This window comes from Oncorhynchus gorbuscha, linkage group LG25 (genome assembly GCF_021184085.1).
Source record: "Oncorhynchus gorbuscha isolate QuinsamMale2020 ecotype Even-year linkage group LG25, OgorEven_v1.0, whole genome shotgun sequence".
NCBI classification, from domain to species: domain Eukaryota; kingdom Metazoa; phylum Chordata; class Actinopteri; order Salmoniformes; family Salmonidae; genus Oncorhynchus; species Oncorhynchus gorbuscha.
In genome coordinates, this window is record NC_060197.1 from 6681913 (window position 1) to 6704412 (window position 22500).

General features: G+C 45.2%; 1 protein-coding gene across 2 annotated transcripts in view; it reads right to left on the reverse strand.

The window, feature by feature from the left end:
• The window catches only part of LOC124014208 (transmembrane and coiled-coil domain protein 3-like), a 34296-nt gene that overhangs the window by 10052 nt on the left and 1744 nt on the right, over positions 1–22500 (reverse strand). Inside the window, exon 1 of one of the 2 annotated variants that reach the window (XM_046328975.1) lies at positions 11723–11989. The exons of the other annotated variant lie outside the window; for it this stretch is intronic. Coding sequence (XP_046184931.1) covers positions 11723–11782 — 60 coding nt within the window. The 5' untranslated portion in view covers positions 11783–11989. Of the gene's footprint in view, positions 1–11722; positions 11990–22500 lie in introns of those variants that run through there. 2 annotated transcript variants of the gene reach the window in all.

Consider the following 22500-nt stretch of genomic DNA (forward strand, 5'->3'; position numbering starts at 1 on the left):
CAGACAGGTTTATACCCTCCACAGTGTTGCGCGTGATACAGACTAGCCTATCCTTGGTGATTTGTAGCACAGCCTCCTCAAACACTGGAGAGGCCAGGCTCACTGCATCATTCTGTCAACCCATGGCCTTGCAAAGCACAGCACAGAATAAATGTGTTGCAAACCTACTCAACCTGCATAACAATATATCGACCATTTAGCAGTTCCATTCAGAACACTGCTCCCTCCATCTGCTCCCAAAAACACCTGAAATATAGGACTTCTAAATGTTTTGATGTCTATATTTTTTTTAAAGCGCTGAATCATTGACGGTCTGGTGATTGTTCTGGTTGGGTGTATATATAAAATCATTGATTCCTGTCGTGCATTTATCCCCCTCTGGGCTACTAGTCTTCCTCTCCTCTGCTCCCACTTCCCACCTGTTCCAACTCCACTGTCTACTAGCCTACTGTTTGTCTGGTCATTGTTTTGAACTGTTCTGCCTGCTGTGCTGCCTCTTAGCCTGGCTGGCACTGTGAATGAAAAGAGGTCCCCAGACCAATACTTGACATGGGCAGGAGCTCAGCGGAGCTGAGTACCAGTACTTTAAAAATGTTCTACTGCTTGAGCTCGTGTTCCTCTTATAGAATATTAGTGAAAAAGTATTGTGGAGCTCCTGCACCTAAATATAAACAGTACCAGCACACAAAATGAGTACCAGAACCTATTTCAGTCCAAGTCAAGCAATGCAACATACTCGCCTGGTATGATTAAATAACCAATTTTAAGGGCTGGAAATATTTAGTTGGTTGCTGGTCTGAGTGTGTGTGTGATGTGAAATTGAAGTGAAGTGTTTGAAGTGCAGCCAGCCAAAGCTCCAGGCTCTATGGGGGAAAGGGGAGCAGTAGGGACTGTGTACCCAGGGAGGGTAGCCTACTCTGGGGCAGACGAGCTATCAGGCCCCCTGGGGCTCCTCCGCAGAAGGTTGTGTCATTTCCACTGAGATTGATGCAACATTAAACATAAAACACACACTGCGCAAAGAAACGCGCACACAGACAGTAGCCACACCCCCAAGCGTATATATGCATAACATAATCCAGTTTAGTGTGAAATGGTAGTTGATGAGCCGATTTGAGCAAAACCGGGTTTTGACCAGATCCCAGACCCAACCAAACGGATTCTCTCTGCAGTCCGCAAACCAGCACACACACACACACACACTTCAGGGAGAACACCCCCCCCCCCCCCCCCACACTTCAGCAAGAAAAAAAAACCTGTGTTCTGTCAACTCAGCCCTACTCTCAGAGACAGGCGAAACAGAACACTCTCTCTCTATGAGTGTGTGTGTGTGTGTGCAGCAGTGGCAGCTTTACCTTTGGTTTTACACTCAAAGAGCACTCACACACACACTTACTAGTAAATCAGGTCAACCCCTGGGCTGGGCTAATATAGGGCTGGGCTCTGGCAGTTAAACATACCTGGGTTACTGCTACATGCCTTGACCTGCAGTGCATACACTACACACTACACACACACAGAGTGAATGCAGGTAACACAGGACAGCCACAGACTGTACCACATGATGGAAGAGTGTTTATGGTATTGAAGCTACACTGAGCTGCTCTCCTCTTGCCCACTCCCCTGTGTATGAGTGGAGAGAATCACCACTTGGATTTCTATATAACCAGCTCAGCACTGAAGTGACAGAGGGCTAGGATGTGTGACTGTGTGTGTCAGGGAGTCATCCCTCCTGGGAAGCAGACTTTCTTAGACAATGTTCCAGCAGAGAGAATGAGAAAGAAAACAAAGAGAACGAGAAAGAAAACAAGAAAACAAAGAGAACGAGAGAGACGGTGAGAAATAGAGATCAAAGTATGACAGCCAATTTCTAAGTTAGAGATAACAAACTCCTCCAGTTTCTCTCAGTCTTTTTAAGTGTACAGATAAAGTCTGATGAGCCTTTAGCAGGCCTGCAGTGGAGCACATCCACCCCAGAGGTCTCATTAGCACCAACTTGGACGCATCACGGAGAGGAGTGTGGGTGTCTAATTAATAATTTGGGGTGGTTTCAAACCTAATAAAGTGACCCTGCTACCAGGCCCCGAGCAAGTAGAGCACAGGCCTCAATATCTCACTGCTAAGGGCCAAGTACATTAACACACACTCTTATAGAGACGTAAAGAGGGTGGAGACGTAAAGAGGGTGGAGGGTCCCCAAAGCCAGGCCAAGGATGGGGTCAGCACTCAGATGGAGAGAATATGTCATGTAACACACACAGAGAGAGAGAGAGAGAGAGAGAGAGAGAGAGAGAGAGAGAGAGAGAGAGAGAGAGAGAGAGAGAGAGAGAGAGAGAGAGAGAGAGAGAGAGAGAGAGAGGAGAGAAAGAGAGAGAGGAGAGAAGGGAGAGAGGAGAGAAGGAGAGAGAAAGGAGAGAGAGAGGAGAGAGAGAGAGAGAGAGAGAGAAGAGAGAGAGCCAGGGGAGGAGACAAAAGAGAGAGAGAGAAAGGAGAGAGAGAAAGGAGAGAGAGAGAGAGAGAGAGAGAGAGAGAGAGAGAGAGAGAGAGAGAGAGAGAGAGAAAGGAGAGAGAAGAGAGAGAGAGGAGAGAAAGAGAGAGAGGAGAGAAGGGAGAGAGAGAAGGAGAGAGCCAGGGTGACAAAAGAGAGAGAGAGAGAAGAGGAGAGAGAGAGAGAAGAGAGAGGAGAGAGAGAAAGTGAGAAAAGAGAGAGAGAGAGAGAAGGAGAGAGAGAGAAGAGAGAGAGAGAGAGAGAGAGAGAGAGAGAGAGAGAGAGAGAGAGAGAGAGAGAGAGAGAGAGAGAGAGAGAGAGAGAGAGAGAGAGAGAGAGAGAGAGAGAGAGAGAGAGCCAGGGGAGGTGACAAAAGAGAGAGATCCATCCTAGAAAAATCAATAGACTGTTAAGGGGCCAGTGTGGTCAAAAACTAGATTATCCTGTTTTATATTTATTTCCAAACTATGAGGTTGGAATAATACTGTGAAAATTATGTTAATGTACTTTTCGTGTAAGAGCTGTTTGAAAAGAGTGCCTGAAATTTCAGCCTGTTTTGGTGGGATGGAGTTTTGACCTGATTGATGACATCACCAAGAGGAATTTAGTTAATAGACCAATAAGAAAGAATGCCAAACCTCTCTGCCAATAAAAGCTCGTTTTCAGCTTTCCTCTCCCCACAATTTTTTTGATGGGCAATTTGAATTGAAAACAATCACAGTAAGGTATTTAATTGTTACCCAGAAATAAGTTGATATTGACATGAAAATGGCTGCATTGGATAACAACATATACACGCACTAATTAAAACACCGGTGGATAAATAAAGATGCACAGTACACAGACATTGAACAACACACACGCACAAATCCAGGAACACACACTATTCTTGTAACACATGGGAGAGGTAAGGCTGGGAAGAAAATGGTGTGGTGTCAGTCTGTACGTACGTACGTACGTGGTGTCAGTCTGTACGTACGTGGTGTCAGTCTGTACGTACGTGGTGTCAGTCTGTACGTACGCACGTACGTGGTGTCAGTCTGTACGTACGTACGTACGTGGTGTCAGTCTGTACGTACGTACGTGGTGTCTGTCTGTCTGTGCGTACGCGGTGTCTGTCTGTCTGTGCGTACGCGGTGTCTGTCTGTCTGTGCGTACGCGGTGTCTGTCTGTCTGTGCGTACGCGGTGTCTGTCTGTCTGTGCGTACGCGGTGTCTGTCTGTGCGTACGCGGTGTCTGTCTGTGCGTACGCGGTGTCTGTCTGTGCGTACGCGGTGTCTGTCTGTGCGTACGCGGTGTCTGTCTGTGCGTACGCGGTGTCTGTCTGTGCGTACGCGGTGTCTGTCTGTACGTACGCGGTGTCTGTCTGTACGTACGCGGTGTCTGTCTGTGCGTACGCGGTGTCTGTCTGTACGTACGCGGTGTCTGTCTGTACGTACGCGGTGTCTGTCTGTACGTACGCGGTGTCTGTCTGTACGTACGCGGTGTCTGTCTGTACGTACGCGGTGTCTGTCTGTACGTAGGTGTGAGGCCAGGACCTCCTCATCAAAAAAGCCTGAAAAGATGTAATCCTCTCTTTTCTGTAATCTGACATTTAATCTCTTTTTTTCCCCCAGAGCCAAGATTACCCAGCAGCCACCGCCCTCAACAAACACACTCTTTTAGATGGAGAGAGAAGGATGAGCACATAGAGATGGAGAGAGAGAGGTGGATGAGGATAAAGAGAGAGAAAGAGGGGGATGGCTATAAAAAGAGAAAGTAGTGAGGGATGGATTGATAGAGTAGGAGAAGAGTTGAAGAAGTGTAGCAGTGTAATCCTGTTGTAATGAGTCTTAACTCTACAGGGTTAAATCCGAGAGGGAACCCCGAGGCCTGGGGTTTTATACTGAGATTGTCATCAGACGCTTTAGCAGCCAACACACATAGTGCTCAATCACACTCCTCACACAGACAAGTGTGTTCACCGTCCTTTTGGAGAAAGAGAGTGGGAGTGAGAAAGTTAAAGAGAGAGAGAAAGAAAGAGCGACAGGTAGTATCAAAGCTGCATTCCACACATCACAGACCCTCCATGGCAGGCACAACACACACACACACGTGTCAGAGGTCTTAGGAAAGCAGTTTACCGACTAGGCGTCCACATCCGAAAATGTGCCAGAGAAACCAATGGGCAGAAAATTGATCTCGCTTGCTCTCTTTAACACACACACACCACTCCCGTGTGTTACGTAATCTAGACTGATCTAGTCAACTCAATCTCTGAGCCTGGCTGTGTGTGTGTATGGTACAGTACATTTCACACTCTCACGCTAATCTAGTGGGAGTAGCTCGCTGATATGAACCAGCTGTATTCCTGTGTGTGTTTGTGAATCAGTGGAGGCTGCTGAGGGGAGGACGGCTCATAATAATGTCTGGAATGGAGTGTAATGGATGGAAACCATGTTTGATAGCATTCCATTTACTCCATTCCAGCCATCATTAGGAGCCGTCCTCCCCTCAACAGCCTCCACTGGTGTGAATAGGATGTGTGCACACACACACACACACACGTGTGCAGTCAGCAGGATAGAGTGTTTAATGCTTTATAATATGACAGCTGGGCTGTATGGACATTAATTGAGTCAATATTATGGTCGGCAACGATTTGCATCATCACACAAGCTTCTACAGGTGGAGATTGGTTAGATAATGACTGACTAAAAAGTTCCAGTCCGCTCTGAGCCGGCGGTATATGTAAAGACAGCTGTGTGATACAGAAAATCATTTGGATGAGTGAGTGTGTGTTAATCCGAGGCTGTGTTACTTACTGTACCCGGCATCTCTGTCAGTTTGTCAGTCCACTGTAGGCTTAGCTCACTCTCAATCACTAATCCAACACACACACACAGAGAGAGAGAGAGAGAAAAAGGGAAGATAGAGGGCTAGAGAAATTCCTAAAAAGATGTGCCAACTAGTATTCTGCCAATCTGGTCCCAGATATGTATAGCTTCAGCTAAGTCTTCTGACTATCGAGATGAGACAGGCCGCTAGCTAGTAGCTACTTTAGTGCATTTAATAAAACCCCCGTTTGCTCTGACTAGATTCACTCTTCATATATTCCTCCCACAACACGCCACTCTGCCTGAGGACTCTCTCTCCTCTTCTCTTCTCCCCTCCCCCCCAATTTCTATAACTCTGTCCTCATTCCCAGAAAGATCCTAGCCCAAAGACCATGGATAACCCATATCATACCCACCAAGTCACACAACTCGAGTCCATGAATACGGTACACACACAGACAGAGAGAGAGAACAGTTGATGTCACAGAGACAGGATAAAGAGGGAGAGAGAACAGTTGATGTCACAGACACAGGATAAAGAGAGAGAGAGAGAGAGAGAGAGAGAGAGAGAGAGAGAGAGAGAGAACAGTTGATGTCACAGAGACAGGATAAGAGAGAGAACAGTTGATGTCACAGAGACAGGATAAAGAGGGAGGAGAGAGAGAGAGAGAGAGAGAGAGAGAGAGAGAGAGAGAGAGAGAGAGAGAGAGAGAACAGTTGATGTCACAGAGACAGGATAAGAGAGAGAACAGTTGATGTCACAGAGACAGGATAAAGAGAGAGAGAACAGTTGATGTCACAGAGACAGGATAAGAGAGAGAACAGTTGATGTCACAGAGACAGGATAAGAGAGAGAACAGTTGATGTCACAGAGACAGGATAAGAGAGAGAACAGTTGATGTCACAGAGACAGGATAAAGAGAGAGAGAACAGTTGATGTCACAGAGACAGGATAAAGAGAGAGAGAACAGTTGATGTCACAGAGACAGGATAAAGAGAGAGAGAACAGTTGATGTCACAGAGACAGGATAAAGAGAGGGAGAGAAGCTTTAGAGCAACACCCCCAAACTGAATAAATACATTTGAGCATCATTCATGCACAGAGACAGAGAGAGAGAGAAGGGAAGCGAGAGAGGGGGGGGGGGGAATGGGGAGCATAGAAAGATATCAGCGGCAAAGCCTGTATAAGATTGGGGGGTGGGGGAAGGGGTGAGACTTCTGTGGTTGCCCTGACAACAGAAGGGAACGACAGCTGCTAGGCTACCCCTCACCACAAAGCCCATTGGAGCGTCTCAGAGACTAGGGACCCATAATTCAATACATTGAGCGCAGCCATCATCACCAGGGCCAGCACACACCTCTCACAGCATGAAACCAAAACACAAAACATAAATAGTCAAATGCAAAACATAAATTCCCATCCCCACCTCAAACATTTATACTGACATTTGTGTATAAATTTATTCCAACACTCATCAATTCCACCCTTCAGACAGCCACAGATCAACCCATCTTTCCCAGTAAATCACCATTCTACCATTTCCTCTTCTAATGCATCCCTCCATTCTCCCATGGTGTCTCATTAGGAACCTCCCCATCATTCTACCATGGTGTCTCATTAGGAACCTCCCCATCATTCTACCATGGTGTCTCACTAGGAACTTCCCCATCATTCTACCATGGTGTCTCACTAGGAACTTCCCCATCATTCTACCATGGTGTCTCATTAGGAACCTCCCCATCATTCTACCATGGTGTCTCACTAGGAACTTCCCCATCATTCTACCATGGTGTCTCATTAGGAACCTCCCCATCATTCTATCATGGTGTCTCACTAGGAACCTCCCCATCATTCTACCATGGTGTCTCATTAGGAACCTCCCCATCATTCTACCATGGTGTCTCACTAGGAACCTCCCCATCATTCTACCATGGTGTCTCATTAGGAACCTCCCCATCATTCTACCATGGTGCCTCACTAGGAACCTCCCCATAATTCTACCATGGTGTCTCACTAGGGACTTGAACCTCCCCATCATTCTACCATGGTGTCTCACTAGAGACTTGAACCTCCCCATCATTCTACCATGGTGTCTCACTAGAGACTTGAACCTCCCCATAATTCTACCATGGTGTCTCACTAGAGACTTGAACCTCCCCATCGAAAACATTTCTGCTGAAATTGCCCCAAAAAGAAACATTTTACCCAAGAACACAATGATATTTCCTATTGGCTGACTGTGTCCTTCAAATCCTCCAGCAATAGCTGGCAGGTCCAACACCACCCTGATATTATGGCATAACAACCATGCCTGGACCTGACTCCAAAAACAAGCCAGCGATGGACAGTGCCAAGAGAAATGCTCTACTAATTCTGTTTTCTGCATGGCAGAGTCTGCACCGGTCTGACTGTTGAATACCCCATTTACTGAGCGTTCTGTTTGTAGCGAGAATTTAATATAATAGCTTAAATTGAAAATAACAAATGAATGCATCAATTGAATCAGTTCATAAACCCGATGCCATGGTATTGGGACATCAAAAATCTGTTCCCAACCATCTTGAATTTTATACGGGATAGTTGTCAACCCTCTTGACTGTGAAACTGATCCATTCCGAGATTTATATGAGTTTTCATCAGCCATTTATGATATTTAATGAGTGGCATAAACTATACTGAACAAAAATATAAACACAACATGTAAAGTGTTGGTCCCATGTTTCATGAGTAGAAGTTAAAGATCCCAGAAAATCTCCATACGCACAAAATTTCGATAATTATCTCTGAAATTTTGGGCACAAACTTATTTACATCCCTGTTAGTGAGCATTTCTCCTTTCTCCACAACACAATGCCACATATGTCTCAAGGGACTGTGTAATTGGTATCCTGACTGCAGGAATGTCCACCAGAGCGGTTGCCAGATATTAAACGTTCATTTCTCTACCATAAACTGCATCCAACGATATATTAGAGAAGAGATTTAAGGCCTTGATATTTAATAGTTTTAGCCATCCAAACTCATATTCATTATATAAATAGATCTGTTTAACTTACTTGATTTCCATTCTAAATGAAATGAAATGGTTTTTGCTCACATTGCTTTTTCAAGTTCTCTCCTAGAGTTGGTAGAGCCATGAATAGATACTGTGATATGACGAGAGAATTAATCAGTGTCTTTTTCCCATAGACTGACCAGTGTTTCCCTTTCCATGGTTTCAAGATCCAATCGGTTTTCTATCAAAATTGATAGTTGCAAGGTCATTCAACTTTTCAGGAATGTGTGTACACGAAGCACATCAACAGCACCATCCACCCAGGTAATCAGGAGACCACATAGCAATTTAAAGTCTGAGTCTTTTAGAGACCCAATCCATAATATAGTACACTTATCAGAGTTGGGTTTTAATCCAGATAAACTGGAAACATTATCCAGCTCCTCAATGAGACCATTCAGGGTTGAAGATTGTGGACTCGAGAAAAGAAAACTTGAATCATCAGCATACATTGATACCTTTGTTTCTAATCCATACATTTTTAACCCCTTACTTTTAAAAATTGGATCTGATTTTTATAATTAACTATTCAATGGCCATAGCAAACAAGTATGGTGAAAGAAGGCAACCCTGTTTTACACCTCCTAACAATACAACTCTTTGAGAAATAACCATTATTTATCATTTTACATAAAGGAGTGTCATACACATGACGTTTGCCCATTTTACAAGAGATTCTCTATAATTGAAATAATCCAGGCACTTCTAAATAAATTAAAGCCATACTTTTATTGAAGGCTTTTTCAAAATATGCTATAAAAATGATGCCTGGTTTCTGATAGTTTTCAATTATTTCTAATGTCTGTTATCTCCAATAGATCCTCAATCCATACTTTTTTCACTTTTGACACCATAGAAAAGGATACCAGAAAGTCATCAATCCGACTAGCTTGATATTTCCTAATTGCTGAAGACCAAGAGGCCATTAAGGCCTTTGGAATGTGCCATCAGCCACTTCTCTCTCCAATGCACTGGCCCTGGGGACACAGTAAATTGCACTCACAACACACTGTTTAATGGCCTGTTACTACACTGCCAAAAACAGCTCAGCAATAAACACGCGCACAAACATGCAAACTCACACGCACACGCACACACACACACACACACACACACACACACACACACACACACACACACACACACACACACACACACACACACACACTCTTTTGATTCCCGTGTCGAGTTGGAATAAGACCTCAGGTAGTAAAATTCCAGTCTTTACCTGAGTGGAGCAGGCTGGGAAAAACACAGCCTTAAGAAACTTACTCTGCCCAAGGGCAGACTTCCAGGGAGTAGCTTCTCTAGTTAAACAGAGGAGAAAGGACAGAAACATATTCTACCCATAAACTTCTGACATGCGGCACTATACTTCATACATATACACACAGACACACTATGCGACAGTACACCACACACACACACAGTGAAGCTGACCTTTGTGTAATCAGTACTTAAGATGGAAAGACTAGCGAGGCACTAATGAATAAATAACATCCAACCTTAACACTCTCCATCAATCACACGCCTGTCTGACTGTCTGTGTCTGTCTGCTTGTCTGTGCCTGTCTGTCTGTCTGTGTCTGTCTGCTTGTCTGTCTGTCTGCCTGTTTGGCAGATTAGAATTCGAGCATCTCTGTTGATGTAAAGGGTCTGAAAGTTTCATCTCTCTGAAATCCCTTTATATTCAGTGAAATGTGCCAGCTTCAGTCAGTGTGTGTTATTAAATATGGATGAGTGGGGATGGTGGCTGAGCAGAGGCAGGGGAGGAAGAGGGACATATTTTTTATATGACAGATGCCAAATGGACACACACTGACTGTCGAGTGCTGCTGGCTACAACATGTGTGTGTGTGTATTTATGTGGTCATCAGTAATAACAACAACATATGGATTTGTCTTCCATAATGTAAATCCTAGTCTGCGGATGTTAAATCTAGGCCACTTTCCTTCAAACTGCAAAACATGTCAACTATCCTGTAAGGAAAATATGGGGCATGTGTAGTAGGGAGGGTGAAAAGTGTATGTTCTGTCTCTCAGCCTCTCCTCTCCCTGCTCTGTAGTCTATTCCAGCCACGATTATGCCGTCCCAGTTGACTCACAGGCAAGCCGCCACTCTCCAGCCACGCTAATTAACGTATGGATGGCTGGCGAGAGCCCGGGAGTCCCCAAACGCTCCTGTCCACTCCAGTGACCGTTACCGACCAAGGGTTTCCACTGTCAGATAGACTATGTGGAATATGCCAGTGCCATCCCCCTGCCTTCCCCTTGACTCACCTCTATGATCTCAATCATTTCCCGATGCCTAACCTCTATATGGGATATATAGCTGAATACCAGCTAGACCCCTGAGTACATACCGTTCTTTACATGTTCACTCTTTCATCCAATCACTGAGGGGGTGGTTTGTCATATACTAGGATAAATAGCTCGATGTAGTTTTGCATAGCCTATCCCCTAAATGGGTCATGGTATGGGAATCAGCTATCAGTGTCGTTGTTTGTGCTATAAGTGTAACTCGTCACTGTATCTCACCCACGACATTACAGTTAAGAATGAACACAAACACCAGGGACAAAACAACTATACCGTTGCAAACTATTTAGTGTTGGAATGACCGTATAAAGCAACGCGTTTAGGGGCCACGTCCACCACAAACATCTGGCTGCACATTCGCTCCCGACAAAAACAATTGGGGTAAAGGAACCGAATGACTAAAACCTACTTCGTAAATTTGTTCAACAGCTGTTGTGTTAATGCACTTGACAGAGAGGTCGCACGCAATAGCTACGTGGTTTGTGGAAGAAAAAAAAAAGCTGCTGTTGCCTTCAATGAAACACCTGCCCAGCAGTACAAATCCTTGACTAACCGGGTTATACCTGGCTGTCAACACAACAGATACAAACACTGAGTGTATAAATAACTAATTCAGTTAGACATGTGTTGGCTAGATACAAAAAAAGCAATAAAGAAATGACCACAATTTACAAACAGCCTATCTTTAATTATGGAATTAACTACAGTCTCACATTGTGTAATGGATATGCTGCACATAATTTCCAAATCAAGTCGCCCCAACACTTGGGACTGCACGATGGAACGGTTCCGAACTCGACTATCAGTCACCGATAAGGTATAGCCCAATACTTTGTAAACCACGGTTAGTTGGGAATGGGATCATTCACATAGAGACAACTGGTTGTTGCTGCCGATTTGTCCACTACGACCGCCACGACGAAGTGTTTGTACGCTACCGAATATCAAACGTGACAAATGTTGGCGCGCTCTACAGACGCAGTCAGATACGTGACACCAAGTCTCCGTCATTCCACAGACGATGTGATCAGGAAGGCATATTTACCATTTCGCCGCAGATGTTATATCTCTCTACTTCTGATGAACTTGTATCGGCACTGGGCATAGTCCCGTACGTAGTTTGGTCCGTGAATGTGGACTTGACGTTCCACTACAAAAGCAAAGTTACAAACTGTCCATCGCGCTCACGCCGTCCAGGTCCGAGAGCTGTCACTCACTACTGTCACCCACCACAGTTGTCGGGTGATCAGTGTCTCCGGAGGTAATCTGCTTCCGAAGCACAGGACAGAGTGGGAAGCCACTAGACTCCTCCCACTACTCCAGAAGGGAGGGAGGTCAATTCATTGATATATTTAACCTACACAATTATGACTTCCCCATGTAATTAACCCGTTAGGACTCTGAATTAACCTCACAATCATGTATATAAAATCTATGTTTTTAACTGTAGCCAGAGTTGAGTTGGGTGAGAGTGTGTTGCCTATGTTGAAATAAACAACCATCCACGATAAGAAATATATATAATAATAATTATAAGAAATAGGAATATGTAGTAAGTAGCCTAGAAATGGAGAGAAGGCATCAAATGTCTGTCTCCCCATACACATGTTGCTGCCCATATGGGACGACCTGACATTTTACTAATGACATGTCGAATTAATATAGCGCTAGATACAATGAAGGTCATTGTCATTTTCCACCGAATGCGAGATGTCCATTTAGCGCGGTCCTGGTCACAGTGGCCGCGCCTCATGACCTCCCTGATAACGGATATCATCAAGCGTCCGCACCTGTCGGTGACTGGCACATCTTTGTTCTAGAATATTGGTTCCCGAAATAATATCCTATTGGTGAGCCAATTTGGAAATGCAGAAGTGTGTTTTACTTAGTTATAAGGAATTCTTATCACTTTACAAGATCCCTGTAACACCTAAAGGTTTTGCAATTGTTTTAGATGCCATTCCCTCAGGTGTTGCTCTGTTATTCAGGAACGTGTGAAGACCTGACCCTCAGAGCCTACATTCCATTAACCTTGTTGACTCATCAGTAGGAAAGATGTGTTCCTCTTTTGGTCCATTCAACAACAGAGCGATACGAACCTTGTTTCAGCAGGATGTTGTATCTATACCTTATGTCATGCCTTATTGGAACGGTTTTATTGAAAATATATGTGGAGGGAAAAGTTTGGATGTTGCCACACACATACCTACTTGTTAACAAAATGAAGGAAGTTTCATTTAAAATTATTCATAAATATTATCCTGCCAACCACTACATGAAGAAGTTTAAGAGAAACATAGTCTCTAATTGTACCATTTGACCACCCAGAAACGGTTTTGCATCTTTTTTGGCATTGTATTCATGAAATTCATGTAAAACTGTGGCAAGACATCAGTAGATTTATAATTGAACACATTTATGAAGATTTTACACTATTGTGGAGAGGTGTACTGCTTAGATTCTACGATAGAAATAAGTTGAAACTATTTTAGGTAATTAATTGCATTATACTTTTGGCCAAATTTCATATTCAGAAATGTACATTTACAAACAAAACACCACATTTTATTACCTTAAAAAAATGAATGTAACTATATTTTAAGACAATGAAATACTCTACTAACAAAAAAGCTGTTAGAATTGTAAGTGTAAGTCTGTCTGTCCCTTAAGGTACTTGTGTAATGTGATGTTGTACCCCCTAGCCCCGCCCCTATCCCCGCCCCCTAGCCCAATTGTCCTTTGTATAGTCTTTATATATACTTGTGTTACCCCATGTAAAAAATAAAGACTGCCACATCTTTCCACAGAAACCTCAACATTGCCCCATGTAGGTGCTTTACTGCATGCATGTGTGCTACAGAGATCGGCTTGGTAAGATAGCTGATAACAATCGAGCACTTCTATAGTGAGTTAAGTGAAGTAGCCTTGGCCTAAGCATGTCACCCTTTGGAAGAGGTAGTGGATACCCCATCATCGTCTCCAAGGATAAAGGTCCCCATAAATAATTCAATAAGAAAATCTCTTTTGTTGTGTCATCCATTTTTAAAGACACAGTTGGCAGCCCACTGTGCTGCTGGCTAGCTGATTAGTCCAGGAGCTGTGTCACGTGACCCAGGACCAGGAAGTTGTTGTTATTTTACTGTCCATTAACAGAACAGAGCAGCCTCCCACCTGGTAAACCAGCTATAACAAACCTGATCAGTAAGCAAACACACACATATGCACATGGGCACATAGGCCACCATATTGGAGGTGGAAATGCCAAAAGCCAAGAAGGAATATGGATGGAAACTCATTCATTGATTTGAGACAGAGAGATGATGAGGATTGCACTGAACTGCACACACTGTATAAAAGGTGGATGTCGGTTGTGAATAACACATAGGCCTACACGCGCACGCGCACACACACAGCCGTTCATGGCCATAACGACCGGGCCGGTGACAGGTCGATGTTCCGAGACTGAATGAATCAGCTTGGAGGGAGAGAACATCACCTGGCACAGAGGGCACGGTGAGCACAGAGAGGGGTGGCATGAGTGCCAAGATGGGATCCGATGGAATCTGACTCTGGAGTAATTCATTCATTAGACACGGAGTCCATTGGAGAAGGGAGAATATGTTGATACGTTTGGTGAGGGCGAATCATTAATAAGTTATTTACATGCTGAATATCAGAAATACTGCAGCCAGAGACCGTACAAGTAGTCATCATGTCTTATTTACCTTGTCACTCTCAACACAGGCTGAAAACAGCCCCTAGCCTGGCCCCTCCTGGCCCCTCCTGGCCCCTTCACTGTTGGCAGATCTGAAGAAACCAGGTAAACAACATGGTGATGATCTATCAAGTCCTCAAATGGGTTTATGGGAGCTTCAACCATAATCTGTCTGTGTCCTTGAGCAAGGAAATGAACTCTAATTGCTCCAGGGTCGCTGTTAATAATGGCAGACCCTGGCCATGACCCCACTCTCCGAGGGTGTCCCAAGGGGGAGTTGGGATATGCAACAACAACAAAAAACATTCCCAATTCACACATGTGTATAATACACACCTGTACATGAAATGGGACAAATATAAGACCCACCAAATTATTAGTAGTAGTATTATAAATACGGTCAGAGAGATAGAGGGGTTTTGGGGATTGGGGACAGATCTCGCTGCTTTGCTCAGACCATTGAACTAATCCACTTCTAGTCCATTATCACCTATGTAGGCCTGTTGATTAGTTCCAATGTGTTTGATTTATAATGAGGAATGGAATGTTCATTTGGTCTAAATTGGTGTTTGGCTGCATTGATTTGTCTTGGAGCACCATGTGTGCCCAGAGAGAATAGCTTTAGAACAAACACGGATGCACGCACACACACGCAAACACACACATGCACGCACACCCACAGTCTGCTCATTTAACCCACTTCAACCCACTTTGAATTGAGCACTAATCAGAGGTTCACCAGCCATGAAACTCTAGTACAGCTACTACACTGGTCTCAACGGCAAAACCAAGTCAATGTTTATTCCTTGCGCCGCTCTCTCTCTCCCTTTCTACTGCTTTCTTAATCACACAGAAGTCTCATTCCTCTGAGGGCTGAATTACCTGCAGTGTGTTTGCTCTTTATAAATACACACACTCTCCTTTGCAGCAATATCTTATAGAAATGGCACTAGTGGTCTCGCTTGATAGTCCAGCTCCTTGGAGTTGATCATCCGATTACTCTGAAAGAAAAGATTGTCCAGGAATATTGACTTTGCATAGGGAGACAGTGGGCTATAGTTCATCTGGTGTGTCCTCGTGCGTGTGCTGTTTATCGCAAAGACTGCCATTGTTTTACTTCCCCCTGGTGTTCGTTCTACACTTCCTGCGCCACTTCCTGTCTCTGTCCCAGACGTCACCCCAATCTGACCTCTACCTTCCCATGTGGTTGCGGAAGGGAATATTGAGGTGGAGTTATGGAATGTTGATGTAGAGATCTGGAATGTTTTGATGAGATCCCAATGAAGACTCTATAAGGGTCATACTGGCTCATAACTGACCCCAAAGCTGCCCTCTCAACACCGGAGTGTGTGTTTGTATGATAATCTTACGAAGAACAAGGAAATTGAAACGAACAGACGATTCCCCCTGGTAAGGCATTGGAACAGACTGCTCTGAGGAACTCTGTCCCTTCTCCTTCCTGTGTGACTCAGTGAGATGCCAGGGCCAGATTAGGTCACACACTCAGTCTCTCTCTCTCTCTCTCTCTCTCTCTCTCTCTCTCTCTCTCTCACACACACACACACACACACACACACACACACACACACACACACACACACACACACACACACACACACACACACACACACACACACACACACACACACACACACACACACACACACACACACACACACACACACACACACACACACACCACTTTTCAGTCCTGTGTGCACCATTGTGTGTATGGAGTACATGTGACAGAGAGTGAGTGTGACAGTGTTTGTGACAGTCTGTGTGACAGCTTCCCTAATCTCATCGCAGCAACGCGGGTACTCTGAAAAGATTCAGTATACTGAGGCAGAGTGAACAACACACACACACACACACACACACACACACACACACACACACACACACACACACACACACACACACACACACACACACACACACACACACACACACACACACACACACACACACACACACACACACACACACACACACACACACACGGTCCTTGTCTCTCAGTAATTGGGGCAGTGTGGTTGAACTGGTTTGGGATGACCTAATCCTACACCCTAGTTCTGTTCAGAAGAAAAACAACCTCATCTCTCTCAAACCCTTATGCGTCATTCTGCATTCCCCTTAAAACACTCTCTTCCCCCTCCAAAGCACCATCTCTTTCTCTCGCTCTCTCGCTGTCTGTCTGTCTCTCTGTCTCTCTGTCTCTCTCTCTCTCTCTCTCTCTCTCTCTCTCTCTCTCTCTCTCTCTCTCTCTCTGTCTCTGTCTCTCTCTCTCTCTCTCTCTCTCTGTGTCTGTCTCTCTCTCTATCTCTCTCTCTGTCATCTTACTAAACAAGTTTTACATTAGTGGAGAGGAAGCTGTACTCCACTAATTTCTGATACGAGCTGCTGATTTTAGACTCAGTGAGAACACACACACACACAAACACACAAACATACACACACACACACACACACAAATCAAAATCAAATTTTATTTATATAGCCCTTCGTACATCAGCTGATATCTCAAAGTGCTGTACAGAAACCCAGCCTAAAACCCCAAACAGCAAGCAATGCACACACACACACACACACACACACACACACACACACACACACACACACACACACACACACACACACACACACACACACACACACACACACACACACACACACACACACAAATCAAAATCAAATCAAATTTTATTTATATAGCCCTTCGTACATCAGCTGATATCTCAAAGTGCTGTACAGAAACCCAGACTAAAACCCCAAACAGCATGCAATGCACACACACACACACACACACACACACACACACACACACACACACACACACACACACACACACACACACACACACACACACACACACACACACACACACACACACACACACACACACACACACACACACACACACACACACACACACAGCCACTGTTTCTATGGAGGGATTGCTCTGAGAAACCAATCAGTCTCGTCGGCCTCATACCTCAGCCATGTGTAATAACAGAGGCTACTTTCTGACTGGCAGACATTAAACACACTCAGAGGACAGACTGGGACGAATCAACACTGGCGTGCTAAAATTACATTATAAGTCACAACAGGACTGTACTAAACTGGAATGGCAGGCCTATTTGTGGGGACCAGCAGGGATAGACTGTCGAGAGGAAAGGGCAGGGAGTGGAATAGACAGAAACTACCTCCTCTCTCTCCCTCCTTTCCCGTTGGACCCCCTGCTTCCCCCAAACAGCTCTCCTTTTCAGCCAGACATCACGCTATTGAGAAAGCCCCTCCCCCCTTTACACCCATTAAAACACCCCTCCTTGCCCCCTGTCCTCATCTACTCCTCCCATCCTGTTCTATTCAGACCCAGAGTGAAATGATGGATCAAGAGACCCATCCACATGCCACTAATCCCCCCCCACCTCCACGGTCTCTTTTGTCCGATTCCACGCTTCAAGATTGCTTCGGTCACGTGGACTGGTCCATGTTCCACATAGCGTCGGACAATAACATTGATAAATACGCTGATTCGGTGAGCAAGTTTATTAGCAAGTGCATCGGGGATGTTGTGGCCACAGCGTCTATTAAAACATTCCCCACCCAGAAACCGTGGTTTGATGGCAGCATTCGCGCAAAACTGAAAGCGCAAACCTCTGCTTTTAATCAGGGCAAGGTGACCGGAAACATGACCGAATACAAACAGTGTAACTATTCCCTCCACAAGGCAATCAAACAAGCTAAGCGTCAGTATAGAGACCAAGTAGAGTCTTAATTCAACGGCTCAGACACAAGAGGTATGTGGCAGGGTCTACAGTCAATCACGGACTACAAAAGAAAAAACAGCCCCGTCGCGGACCACGATGTGACAGGCCGCTACCAAAACCTGCGGTCTCTCCTTCACTGCAGCCAAGGTGAGTAAAACATTTAAACGTGTTAACCCTCGCAAGGCTGCCAGCCCAGACGGCATCCCTAGCCACGTCCTCAGAGCATGCACAGACCAGTTGGCTGGTGTGTTTACGGACATATTCAATCAATCCTTATCCCAGTCTGCTGTTCCCACATGCTTCAAGAGAGCCACCATTGTTCCTGTTCCCAAGAAAGCGAAGGTAACTGAGCTAAATGACTATCGCCCCGTAGCACTCACTTTCGTCATCGTGAAGTGCTTTGAGAGACTAGTCAAGGATCATATCACCTCCACCCTACCTGACACCCTAGACCCACTCCAATTTGCTTACCGCCCAAATAGGTCCACAGACGACACAATCACAATGCACACTGCCCTAACCCATCTGGACAAGAGGAATACCTATGTAAGAATGCTGTTCATCGACTACAGCTTAGCATTTAACACCATTGTACCATCCAAACTCATCATCCCTGTGCAACTGGTTCCTGGACTTCCTGACGGGCCGCTCCCAGGTGGTGAGGGTAGGTAACAACATCTCCACCCCGCTGATCCTTAACACTGGGGCCCCACAAGGCTGCGTTCTCAGCCCTCTCCTGTACTCCCTGTTCACCCATGACTACGTGGCCATGCACACCTCCAACTCAATCATCAAGTTTGCAGACGACACTACAGTGGTATGCTTGATTACCAACAACGACGAGGCGGCCTACAGGTAGGAGGTGAGGGCCCTCGGAGTGTGGTGTCAGGAAAATAACCTCACACTCAATGTCAACAAAACAAAGGAGATGATCGTGGACTTCGGGAAACAGCAGAGGGAGCTGCCCCCTATCCAAATCGATGGGGCAGTAGTGGAGAAGGTGGAAAGTTTTAAGTTCTTCGGCGTACACATCACAGACAAACTGAAATGGTCCACCCACACAGACAGTGTGGTGAAAAAGGCGCAGCAGCACCTCTTCAACCTTCAACCTCCTGAGGATTGTCACCAAATACACTCACAAACTTTTACAGATGCACAATTGAGAGCATACTGTTGGGCTGTATCACCGCCTGGTACGGCAACTGCTCCACCCACAACCGTAAGGCTCTCCAGAGGATATTGAGGTCTGCACAACGCATCACCGGGGGGCAAACTACCTGCCCTCCAGGAGACCTACACCACCCAATGTCACAGGAAGGCCAAAAAGATCATCAAGGACAACAACCTCCCGAGCCGCTGCCTGTTCACCCCCCTATCACCCAGAAGGCGAGGTCAGTACAGGTGCATCAAAGCTGGGACCAAGAGACTGAAAAACAGCTTCAATCTCAAGGCCATCAGACTGTTAAACAGCCATCACTAACATAGAGTGGCTGCTGACAACATACTGACTCATCTCTAGCCACTTTAATAATGAAAAATTGATGTAATAAATGTATCACTAGCCACTTTAAACAATGTCACTTTATGTAGGGTTTACATACCCTACATTACTCTAATCTCATATACACCTCATATGTATATACTGTACTCTATACCATCTACTACATCTTGCCGTTCGGCCATCGCTCATTCATATATTTCTATGTACATCTTCTTATTCATCCCTTTACACTTGTTTGTATAAGGTAGTTGTGGTGAAATTATTAGGTTAGATTACTTGTTAGATATTACTGCATGGTCGGAACTTGAAGCACAAGCTTTTTGCTACACTTGCATTAACATCCGCTAACCATGTGTATGTGACAAATCAAATTTGATTTGGCAAAAAAATGGGGCACTTGAACACAGGGCTGGTAGAGGTGGTGATGGTAGGAGGGGGTCAGTAGTATTCAACCTCAGTGGTAAATCTGACTGGACTGTGTGGCAGAATATCATTAAAGAGTGTGTCTATACCTGATTAACCACAGATACAACCGCCAGAGAAAGAGAGAGAATAATATATATAAATATTTGTTTATTTAACTAGGCGAGTCAGTTAAGAACAAACTCTTATTTACAATGACGGCCGACACCGGCCAAACTCGGGCGACGCTGGGCCAATTGTGCGCCACCCTGTGGGACTCCCAATCACGGCTGGTTGTGATACAGCCTGGAATCAAACCAGGGTGTCTGTAGTGACACCTCTAGCACTAAGATACCGTGCCTTAGACCGCTGCCACTCTGGAGAAGAAGAAGCCAGGCTGAGAGAGAGAGGAGAGAAAGGAGAGAGAGAGGGGGGAGAGAAAGGAGAGAGAGGGGGGAGAAAGGAGAGAGGGGGGGGGGAGAAAGGAGAGAGGGGGGGAAAGGAGAGAGAGAGGGGGAGAAAGGAGAGAGGGGGGAGGAGAGAGAGAGGGGGGAGAAAGAGAGAGAGAGAGGAGAGAAAGGAGAGAGAGGGGGGGAGAAAGAGAGAGAGAGAGAGAGGAGAGAAAGGAGAGAGAGAGGGGGGGAGAAAGGAGAGAGAGGGGGAGAAAGAGAGAGAGAGAGGAGAGAAAGGAGAGAGAGAGGGGGAGAGAAAGGAGAGAGAGAGGGGGGAGAAAGGAGAGAGAGGGGGGAAGGAGAGAGAGGGGGGGGGTGGAAGAGAGAGCAGAGCCACTGTCAGATGGAGATGGATTGATAATAACAGACTGAAGCATCCTGCCTGTCAGCGAGCGAAAGCACTCAGCTGTGAATAACAGGCGTGATCACACCAGATAAAAGATAGAGAGAGGGAGAGATTAAGGGCGAGGGAAAGAAAGGATGCACTTTTTTAGTTTCATTTTCACTCCATTCACACAAATGATGAGTCAGGCGCTGGTCAATAGAGTGAGAGTTGACATATAGAGAGAGTTTCACTCAGCATCCACATTTTCTGTTCAACTTCTTTGGTTTGGCACTAAAACAGACCTCCCGCAGGAATATGAGAGGTTGTTCCAAATACAACTGTCTTTTCTGTTGACATAATGGGAGGAGGAGGGGGATTAATGGGTGGAAAGTATCACCCTGAGACAATTAACTGAAAGTAGCTAATGTTGTTGCCTATTTCCAGTGTTTGTTTTGTACTTTGAATTGCAAGATTAGAAGGGTTTATTGGGATTATGTGTTTTCATTCAGTTTCACGTAATTAGTTCATTTGCTTTATACATCCACCATACACAGCCAAGTTCAACACAATTAGGCAGTTAGCCAGTACACACACACACACACACACCCTAACACAATCTCTCATACGACCGTAAAGGTAAGAGCGTACATAAGAGACCTGTCAAGCCCAGGACTACACACTGTAACAATCAAAGTATGTTTGCTGGACAAAAGATATCTTGTTCCCATGGTAACTCATCATCACGGACAGGTCGGAGAGTGTTTTCATCAACAGAACATTAGGAGGTGATGACTGACGTGTATGACGGGGATGGGCTGAGGTAATTATCACTAATGTACTGGGTTTGGAGTCTTGTGGCTGTTTTCTAATCAGGAGCACAACAAGAAAGGCTGACTAGTATTCTCCCCAGATGAACCTCACACAGCATCGGTTCAGATTCAGCTGCTGGTGGGGGGGGGGGGGGGCAGCAGACCGGCTGGGTTATGTAATGCAGTACCCCCCCTACCCCCGGGGTGTGTGTGTGTGTGTGTGTGTGTGTGTGTGTGTGTGTGTGTGTGTGTGTGTGTGTGTGTGTGTGTGTGTGTGTGTGTGTGTGTGTGTGTGTGTGTGTGTGTGTGTGTGTGTGTGTGTGTGTGTGTGTGTGTGTGTGTGTGTGTGTGTGTGTGTGTGTGTGTGTGTGTGTGTCTGTGAGTGTGTGAGAGAGAGAGAGAGAGAGAGAGCCCTGGGTGGAGCGAGCACTAAATGTTTACCCAGCACTTTCATTCACACAGTCTCACAGAGGCACACACACCACTGACAGGCTAAAACAATAAGTCCATGTTGACACTACATCGGAGATGTGTCCCTGAGTTACCCACCACCTACTATGTGATAAACAACATGAAAGAGATCAGCAAAACTGACCGAGGCCTCCAAGCTCCTTGTATCTAAGGCAACGAGTTACTAAGGCGTTACCATGGCATCTAATATTTATTTATTCAGGTAAGAGTTTAAGGACTTCTATTATTAGAGTTTCTATACACACACGTAGAGGTTGGGTGTGGAAAGATTTCAACATTTGTCTAACACGTACGCACGCACACACAGTAACCTAATGCATCCCTAACATAAAGGTAATGGTATTTCTCCATGGTGTGAGACAGCATCAAGAT